The 10,607-nt window shown below is 41.1% G+C and overlaps 1 protein-coding gene across 1 annotated transcript in view; it reads right to left on the bottom strand.

Annotated features, from left to right (window-relative positions):
* Positions 1–6,127: 6,127 nt before the first annotated feature.
* Dars1 (aspartyl-tRNA synthetase 1) overlaps positions 6,128–10,607 on the bottom strand; it is a 47,392-nt gene continuing 42,912 nt past the window's right edge. Inside the window, exons 14-16 of the mRNA XM_040737752.1 lie at positions 9,452–9,563; positions 9,232–9,303; positions 6,128–6,929 (exon numbers count right to left, since the gene is read on the bottom strand). Coding sequence (XP_040593686.1) covers positions 6,838–6,929; positions 9,232–9,303; positions 9,452–9,563 — 276 coding nt within the window. The 3' untranslated portion in view covers positions 6,128–6,837. The remainder of the gene's footprint in view (positions 6,930–9,231; positions 9,304–9,451; positions 9,564–10,607) is intronic.

Here is a 10,607-nt window from a genome sequence, read left to right as displayed (position 1 = left end):
TCTGAGGTTGAGGTCAGCCAGGGCTATGAAAGGGCTGAGCCCTTGTCTCAAAACACCAACCAACCAACCAAACACCTACCCACTCCCAAAAGGAAAGCCTCACATCCCACTCTCTCAGACATAAAAGAGATTCGTGTGCAGATGTGGCAAGGCCACACAGGCACAGCCGGCTGATCATCCCATCACAGCCCCAGGAGACTCAGCAAAGGGATGGCAGGCTGGTGAGTTATCATCAGCTCAGGGAAAGAGGAGTTCATGATTGCAGAAATTCCAAAGAGCACTGAATGATGGCAGCTGTTTGTGTTTGTGTGCACTGGTGTGTGGAGGACATTGGAATTGGCTGTAGCGCTCAGGCACTGTCCACCTTGTTTTTTGGGATCTCTCACTGGTCTGGAACTCACCAGATAGGCCAGCCTGGCTGGCCAGCATCTCCAGCAGTCCCCGTCCCCTGCTTCTGCCTCCCCACTTCTGGGGCTACGGGCAGGTGGCACTGCACCTGGGTTCCTTACATGAGTTTCAGAGATTGAACTCAGAAACTTTTGCTTGCACAGTGAACACTTTATTGAGTCATCTTCTCAGCTCAGCAAACACAAGACCTTCATTTTTTGACTCAAAAGAGTATCATTAGCATCTTTGTTTCTTTAATTTTATTATTATTTGAGTTCGAGGGCATAAGTGTGCCAGTGTGTGTGTGGAGATCAGAGACCAACTCTGTGGAGTCGATTCTTTCCTTCCACCTTTCTGTGGTTTCTGAGGATTGAACTTTGGTCATAAGGCTTTCGTTATTCATTGAGCCCTCTCCCCAGCCACATGAAGAGATTTCTGCATTATCATTATTAAAAACATTAAATGAAATTTTGTAAAAGTAAAATTACATCATTTCCCCCTCTTCCTTTCCACCCTCTCAAATCCATGGCCTCTTTTTGTTGTTACATACATACATACAAACACATACATATATAAATACAACTCCTGAGTCTATTTAGTATTGCTTCTGTTTGTGATTTCCAAACTGATTGTTTAGTATTGGGTAACCAACTAGAGGGCTCATCCTTGGTAAAGACTGTTTCTCCCACTCCCAGAATTCCTTAGTCACCTATAATTCTTTGTCTAGGGTGTGGGACCCCAAGAGATTTCCTCCTTCTATGGTAGCATGTCTACTGGTGTCCTTGTTCAAATCTTGTTTAGCAGCCATGTTGAGGTATCATGAGTGAAGTGTTCCTGATATTTCTAGGAGACACAATCCTATAGTCAATTTCCTGGTCCTTTAGCTTTTTATAGCTTTTCCATTCCCTCTTTTGCAAAGTTCTCTGAGGCTTAGGTGCAGGAGTTATGTAATAAGTGTACTCATTTGAGCTGGGCATCTCGCCAACAGTTCTTTTCTGCATTTTGACCAGTTGTGGTTTTCTGTAATGGTCTCTCTTGATTGCAAAGAGAAGTTTCCTTGATGAGGGGTGAGCATGGGTAAAAGGATTAGATATTTAGAATACAGTTAGGAACTATGCTGGTTTAGTAGTGGTAGTACTAGATTCTCCTCTAAGACCTATGCCTCACTAATCCCAGGTAGTTCTCTAGGTTTCCAGTACCAAGCATGCTTTCCCTACAGTTGAACTGGCCAATTAGATAGTTGCTCATTATTGATAAGCTATTGAGTACCACTATTGCACTCAAAGGGATAGCTTGCTGTGCTGGTCATTATTGTGGTGCAAAAGCATATGACAGGGTAGCATACTGGCTGCTTGTTTAGCACTTGATGGTTCTATGAAAGCCAGTCCCCAGGAAGATGTCTTTCAGGTCAGATCCAGCTTGGATTCTCCTAGTTCTGTGTACTGTCTTCAGTAGTAGGGTCTTATTCTCAACCTCTGGGGGGCAACAAAGGGAAATAGCACTAGCCTATATTGTTTTTGGGAATCTCTTGCACTCTCTTGACCAAAACTCAAAAGGCAATTTCTCATGCCTGGTACTTGGGTTTATTATACAGTCTATGGCTCTTGGAGAGAACCATTGTCAGCCCTAGTGGCATGACATCATTTAAACTACATATGTATATATGCACACACATGCACTTATACAGATTTTATGTAATTTTAGGTAAATATTAATGTAATTCTATGGCTTTCTCAAACATCCTTAGTGTTTATCCCCCACCTCATTTTTCCTATCTCCATATGTTCTCTCTCATTTTTATGATTATATAACCTGAAGTACTCAAGACACCAGGAAAGTAAAAAGGTATCATGGGGCAGGGGAGTGAATAACAGAGTATATGTGATATCATTACTTTAAAAATTACTTTATGCTGGGCGTTCGTGGTGCACACCTTTAATCCCAGCACTTGGGAGGCAGAGGCAGGCGGATCTCTGAGTTCGAGGCCAGCCTGGTCTACAGAGAGAGTTCCAGGACAGCCTCCAAAACTACAGAGAAACCCTGTCTTGAAAAAAAAAAAACAAAAAAAAATTACTGTATTAAGAAAAATCTCTATACAACTCTTCCCAGATTCTCCCCACCTAGCCAACTCCATGTCCTTTCTTTCTCTTTAGAAAATAGGCAAATAAGGCTAGGCAGTGGTGGTGCATGCCTTTAATCCCAAATCCCAGCACTTGGGAGGCAGAGGCAGGTGAATCTTAGTGAGTTCGAGGCCAGCTTGGTCTACAGAGTGAGTTCAAGAACAGCTAAGGCTGCACAGAGAAAAACCTGTCTCAACCCATTCCCCAAATAAGCAAACAAACAAATAAAACAGAATTTAAAAAAGAAAAAAAACAGGAGAAACATACACATAAGCCCCTTAAAAACACAAAATTGGAAATCATAATATACAAGCAAAAGACTGATAAGACAAAAATGCCCCAAAAAAGCAATGCTACAAAAATACCATTGAATTCATTTTGTGTTGTTCATCACTGCTGGGCATGGGACTTACCCGTTTGTGTGGTTAATATATCCAAAGAAACTGTACTGGAGACAGCTTCCTGGTTAGGGGTGGGAGATTGTGTCTACTTCCCCCTCTAAGCACTGGGACTTTTGGCCTGAACCTGTGCAGGCACTATGCATACTGTCTGTCTCTGCGTTCCTATGTGCATCAGTCCTGTTGTGTCTGTTTTCTTGGTGTCATCCATTCCTACTGGCTCACAATCCTTCCTCCTCCACTTCCACAGAGCTTCCTGAACTTTGAAGGGAAGGATTTGGTGAGGACATCCTATTTACTATTTAGTGTTCCAAAATCTCTCACTCTCTGCACACTGTCTGGTTGTGGGTTTCTGTGTTAGTTCCCATCTACTGCAACAGGAAGCTATTTCCCTCCCTTTGAGACAGGGTCTTGCTATGCAACCTGAGCTGGAATGAAACTTTAGATGCCCCTGCCTCAGCTTTCCTAGAATTGAGACTAGTTATATCAAGATGTGTATCACTAAACTTGGCTAATCAGAGGAAGAACATTTAATACTCTGGTTTTGAGTCTGTTGTTCAAGCTGACCTGAAACTTATTTTGTAGCTGAGGACAGTCTTGAACCTCTGATCCTCCTGCTTCTATCCCTAAATGTTAGGTTACAGGCATACACCACAATGCTTTGTTTATGCAGTGCTGGGGCTCAGACAAACACTCTACCAATAGTGTTGTAGCTCTAAACCTTTGAATGGCAGAACAGAACAGTACCCTCACATTTCCAGGACATTTCCTTCACGTGTCTCAAATTTGTTGTAGTCTACAAGATCATACAGTGAGATTTCAGTCGACAAACTCACCAGGCTACACATTGGAATTCCACTGGAGAAAACTCCCCACTTGTAAAGCCTTGGGGATACCTGACTTTTGAATAGTCACTGTCATCCCTCTTTTTCATAGAGGAATCCATTCCCCAAACCCCAGCACATTCAGAGCCTCAAAAGACAGTCATTGAGTAGGAGACACAAACGTCTGACCCCACTGGCAAGCAGGACTGGCAGCACCAATTCCTCTAACAGCCGACTCACGAAGAGTGCAGCCTACTGGCCCTTGCTCTACCTTAACTACCAATATTCTGTACTCACCTCCACCTCAAGAGGTGGTTTTTCAAGACAAGTGTTTCTCTGTATTGTTTTGGAGACTGTCCTGGAACTCGCTCTGTAGACCAGGCTGGCCTCGAACTCAGAGGCGCCTGCCTCTACCTCCTAAGTGCTGGGATTAAAGGTGTGTGCCAACACCTGGCTGATACAAGATCTTAACATAGGAAATCAACCATTTGTATGCCTTTATTCCCAAGATCCAGGAAAAAGCATCGGACTGCTTAGCCAGCCCCAGAGAAAGGAATCCCTTCTCATCAGGCCATCAGTGGTACTAATGCCCACTTCACTTAGCCCTTTGCTTGGCTTAAAGCTGCAGCTTTTGGCATGTAGCTTCTTCATTTGATATAGTGTTGAGAGAATTTACTAGTAGTTAGAGAAAAATGCTAATATGAATTAAAGGCCCATTTTCTTTCCAGTTTATACAAGTCACCATGATTACTTTGTTGGCGCTGTGTTTCCAGATACACAAAAGCAAACACAATGCATATAGTGCCTCTTCCTTTTTTACATTAATTATAAACTTCCAGTGTTTTTTCCTTGTTTTACACTGACCAATTATGGACTTCTAGGTTAACTAACCATGTAGATGTAGTGTTATGCACTAACATTCTTCTCCCTTCTTGAGTTTCCCTGGGCACTTCACAAGTCACATACCCGCTGAGACACGAAGCACCCATTTTTCTCAAGATTTTATCTGCCTTCCTGGTGCTGAGAGATATGCACATCTGACATCCCTGCTAATTGTATCTGTATTGGGTAAATAAAATGGAAGCCTTGTGGGATAGAAGGAAACCCCTTTGTTGAAAAGATAAAGAGCCTCGAGAGGAATGTGTGTGTGAGCAGATTTGTTGTCCTTTTCCCTCAGATTCCTTTTTGCCAAGCCTTACCAGATTGCTGTAAGCCCCTAGTCTGCACCCTGAGAAAGAATCGAGGCTGGAACTTGATCGCTCTCATTACTAATTGAAGTGTTACTCTTTGGGAACATATACATCTAGACCCACAGACCCCAGTCATAGGAAGGATGAACAAATTCTCAACTGAATCCCTCACTGCATGAGATGCTGAGCCGTGACTCCTTCCATTTCTGTACCCTGGACCCCTACAGTTTACTTAATGCTGACCACACATTGTTTTCAAAGGCATATATGGTGCCCACTCCATGTACAATAGTATGCAGGGGTGTTCTAACTTTTTGACAGTTCAATTATGTTATCTACAAATGTTGGGCCACATTCATAGCTATTTATATGCATATACATACACAGATCCCCTCTTCTCCCTCTACAGGGTCTCTCACAGAGGTTCCTAAAGAGGTGGAGATGAAGGGATGAAGGGCATGGCTGACTTGGAAGGCCCGAAGCTTTGGAGTCACCCACAGTCAAGCTTGAGAAAGTTAGTTCCTGATCTGTAGACCCCAAGGTATTTTGTTTCTGCTTTGTGGTAAAGTGGGACCCAGCTAACCTGTAGCACAGAGTTCCAATGTAGGCACATCAAGTTTTATCACCCCTAGGATAGTCTCTGGAACAAGTTTTACAGGGGAGAAAAATGTAACTCGAAAGTGTGTTGTATGTAGGCTAAGGTCCACTGCTACCCCGTCCAAGTGGGAATGTCTGGTATCACCAAGCATCTAAAAATAGATGTTTTGTCTCTAGGGATAGTGCTACAGTAGAGCACAGTATCAACTCCTGCTTTGGCAGACAGGACACTGAGCTGTGCCCAGTATGTGGTAGCCATGACAGACCAGTACATACTGTCGCCAGTGTTTCTTCGTGGTTCATTCTCTCAGTGGCACCGATACATAGTAAGATATTTACATGTTTGCATGTTTCTGCTACTCTCGCATGTACTTTCTTTTCTTGTGAGACAGGCTCTCATGTAGCAGAGGATGATCTTGACCTTCTGTCCCTCCTGTCCCCACATCCTTAATGCTGGGGATTACAGGCACACGTTGCCATGTACCATTGGCTCTGTTATTACTTTTCTTATCTAATATTTACGTAAGGCAGTTACTTTTTATTTTCCCAATGTATATATGTCAACAACCAGTTATATAATCAGATTTCTATAAAGTCACACAAAACTATCATTAGCTTTAAGTTTTTATTGAATTTCAACCTCAGAATTGAACAATGTTTTGTTTGGTGTTACTGTTTCTAGCCAGTTTTCTCATCTGCTTCACGTGATTTCTGCAGGTAACATTTAAGAACTCATACTCTATTTTCCCATGACATACCAATTTTGTATATGTTAAATCTTGGTTATTTCTCCAATTCTTTCTTAATGTCAAGAGTTAAAAGTTCAAATACTGAAAATTTATGATATTAGTACTATGGCCACCATAATATAGAAAAAATTTATGCATTCTTAAACTGCTTAAAATTCCCCTAATATTTCTGTAGTGATAGACTGAATTTTAACGATAGAAATTTCTCATTTAAAATGTTCAAGCAGCCGGGCATTGGTGGCGCACGCCTTTAACCCTAGCACTCGGGAGGCAGAGGCAGGTGGATCTCTGTGAGTTTGAGGCCATCCTGGTCTACAGAGCCAATTCCAGGATAGCCTCCAAAACAATACAGAGAAACCCTGTCTCGAAAAAAATAAACAAAAAAAAGTTCAAGCATTTCCTATTGAAACATATCTGAAGTTTAAAATGCTTTTTCTTAAATTAATTTGTACTGAACTACTTAAAAAATAATCGTGGCACTTTAGTAAGACAGTTATTCTACTGCATAACTTAAGTTTCTCAGGTATAGTCTGACCAATAGCAGATTATTGGAGAGAATAAACAGTGTGGCTTTAAGGCGTGAGTCGTTTGGGGTCACGAGGGAACATTGATGTCTGACGTACATTATGCAATCCTAAAAACAGCATCGTCACCCTTTCCAATCCTGTGAACAAGAAAATGACAGTTAATCCCTTTTTTGAAAACCTCATTTACCAGTTCTAACAACTTTTTGGTGGAATGTATCATTTTATTTTATAAAATAGCTCTATAGCCGGGCGGTGGTGGCGCACGCCTTTAATCCCAGCACTCGGGAGGCAGAGGCAGGCGGATCTCTGTGAGTTCGAGGCCGGGCTGGACCGATAGCCTCCAAAACAATACAGAGAAACCCTGTCTCGTAAAAACCAAAAAAAAAAGCAGCTCTATAAAAAAACCTAACTCCATAATTATTAAATTATTTTTCCTCCTTCCCACAACATAGACATTCACGAATATATTCTCCACTTCTGAACCTGACCACTCTAAAATAGCAGCAAAGTAGAATCATACAGAATTAGCCCTTTTGTATCGTCTCCACAGTTTATCTATGCTGTAGCATACATCAAACCCCACCCCCCACCCACACACCAGAAACTCTATCTGTAGACCAGGTTGGCCTCTAACTCACAGAGATCCTCCTGCCTCTGCCTCCCTGGATCTGGAAATACAGCTAAATTCTTTTCTTTTTAACACTGATTGGCCTGATAGGCCATATTTAGTCCAGAAATCCAAATGTTCTAAAATCTGAAATTTTGGGAACATCAAGAAGCACTCAAAGACCTCAAAGGTAAAGTCTATAAAATTATTCCAAAATCCAAGAAAATACAAAATCTGAAATACTTCTGGTCCTGATCCGTCACCAGTACCACACTCTGCTGCCCATTTACCCACGACGGAAGCCTGGCAGCATCCATGTCTCAGCCACTATGAAGATGTATGTATGCACAAGTACTTCTTCTTCTTCTTCTTTTTTTTTGGTTTTACGAGACAGGGTTTCTCTGTATTGTTTGAGGCTGTCGGTCCAGCCCGGCCTAGAACTCACAGAGATCTGCCTGCCTCTGCCTCCCGAGTGCTGGGATTAAAGGCATGCGCCACCACCGCCCGGCTGCACAAGTACTTCTTTGATGTGTCACTTCCAATTCTTTTGGGCACATCACAAAACTGGACTGCTAAATCATATTGTAATTCTTTCTTTAGGGAATACACATAGAAGTGAACTGTTGGATCCTATGATAAATGAATCTCTTTCTTTGAGGAACTATAACCCTGTTTTCTGGCAGTGGGCTTACTGCCCTTCCGTATTCTTCCTCGTGTAATTATTCCATGCTAAGGTAGCAGCCATTCTAGCCATGCGAAGGTGGACCTTTCTAATGACTGGTGCTGCTAAGCATCTGCTCATGTGTTCACCAAACATCTGCATCCTCTTTTGGAGAAATTTCTGTTTAGGTTCTTTGCCCATTTTGAACTTGAGTTTTACTTATTCTGGATATTCATCTTATAGAATATATAGCCTATAAATATTTGTTCTGATTATTTGAACTGTCTTTTTACTCTCATCTGTTTTTAACTTTAGAAAATTATTTCTATAATTACACATCTGTGTATATGGACATGTTTTCAGGTGCCCGTGAGCCCCCTGATGTGGTCGCTGGGAATCCAACTCCAGTTGTCTGTAAGAGTAGCAAATAATCCCAACATCTCTTCAGTCCCCCTTTACTTTCTTTCCCCAATTGCCCTCTGTTCCTAAAGTTGGTGCTGGGGATAAAATCCAGGGACTAGGCAGAAAGGCAAGCATCGATATGTTACATAATTGCTTTTCCCCCTTTTAAGTGCTGGGGGTCAAACACAGTCTTGTACATGTTGCCTATCTTTTGATGCAAAATTTAAAATTTCCCCTAAGTTCAATTTGGCTATTAATCACCTAGCTGTGTGTACCATAGGTACTGTATCTAAGAAACCATGGTCAAATCCAATGTCTTGATGCTTTTGCTGCTTACTTCTGAGAGTTTTATAGTGTTAGGCTTTTCATTTAGGTCTTTGATCCATTCTGCGTTATTGTTTTTATCTGGAGTTAGATAAGGGTTTAACTTTATTCTTTGACATGAAAATATCAATTCTGTTCTAACCACGTAGAAAAATGACTGTTCTATGACTTTTAAGAATTATTTTTATTTACATATATGTGTGTGAACACATGTGAGTTTATATGCTCTAACATGTGCACAGGAGTCTGCTGAAGCCAGAAGATGGCATCAGGTCCCCTGAAACTGGAATTTGAAATGCTTGTGAGCTGCTACATGGGTGTTGGGAACTGAACTCAGGTTCTCTGCAAAGGGCAGCAACTATCAAGCTATCTTTCTAAGCCTCTTGTACAGCCTTTGCTTTTCACTTGAGTTTACAGAATCATCTCTAAGCAATAGCAGCATTACCAATGCCTCCACCAGCATGAGGAGGGGCTCCAAAGCGGAAGGAATCAATGTAAGCTTTGATTTTCTCCAAATCTATAAAAAGAAAACATAATTTATCATCTTATTATAAAAAAGGTATTACTACAATGAAGATTTGGGTAAAAATCTTATGAGACATCTTTAAGATGTTTACGTGTTATTTTTCATAATATATACTGTTCTAAATATTTTAATTACTTACCAATTCCATGGTGCAAAGCTCTTTCTGTTAGCAACTGAGGATCATGTATCCTTTGTGCTCCAGACAATATTTCTTCTCCTCTCATGAACATATCATAAGAGTTGGAGTGTTTCTGCAGAAGAAAAATGAAATGAACCACCATCATTCTTTAGGTACTATGTTATCACATTTCCCATGATACACATGTGGGGAGAAAAATCTATGCTGTCTTTCCCTAGTTAACGACTACCCTTCAACATAATTTCCTGTCTATGGCAGAACTGCTAAGGGCAGTTTTTGTTCTCTGTTTAGATTTCCATTCTCTTTCTACCACACCTCCTAATACCCAGAACACCAAACAGCAGTGCTCAGTTTTTTTTTTTTTTTTGGTTTTTCGAGACAGGGTTTCTCTGTGGCTTTGGTGGCTGTCCTGGAACTCACTCTGTAGACCAGGCTGGCCTTGAACTCACAGAGATCCGCCTGCCTCTGCCTCCCAAGTGCTGGGATTGAAGGCGTGCGCCACCAACGCCCGGCATCAGTGCTCAGTTTTATTTTACTTTATCACCTAAACCTAAAAAGTTTTAAAGTACAATGTGAATTTTGGTCAAAGTACCAATAAGTAAGTAACCTATTTAAGAAAATATTTAAGGAAAATTAAATTAAAACTGCGTTAACTTATGCTTAACTTGTGGCCTATCAGGCATTTTGGTTCTATCAGTTTTAATTCTCATGTAAACAATGGCTCTGACTCCCAGATCACTTCAGCATTGCCTGAAGCCACAAATGCTAACCTCTAAACCTGCCCCAGATCAATGATTAGGAACTCTAAGGGTAGGGCTCAGTATCAGATGTCCTCTAGTCTGGTGCTGGTGGTGTACACCTGGGAAGCTGAAGCAGGCAGACACCTGAGTTCTAGACCAACCTAGTCTACACTGCAAGTTCCACATAGTAAGACACATAGTAAGATCTTATATTAGAAAAAATAAATAAATAAAACAAACCCTAAGCTATATAGATGGTTCATGTTTACTAAGGACTAGAAACTACTGCAAAACAAAACCCCATAAAACATCTGGATTACTAACGCTTAAAATATAAAATAAGCTTTGATTTTCTTCAAATCTATCAAATGAAACCAGAACTTACCACATTAGTATAAAAATTAGAAAGGTAAATT

Source organism: Mesocricetus auratus, unplaced genomic scaffold, assembly GCF_017639785.1.
Source record: "Mesocricetus auratus isolate SY011 unplaced genomic scaffold, BCM_Maur_2.0 Super-Scaffold_100676, whole genome shotgun sequence".
NCBI classification, from domain to species: Eukaryota; Metazoa; Chordata; class Mammalia; order Rodentia; family Cricetidae; genus Mesocricetus; species Mesocricetus auratus.
Note: the sequence above shows the minus strand (reverse complement) of the source record. Positions and strands in the feature narration are given on the sequence as shown.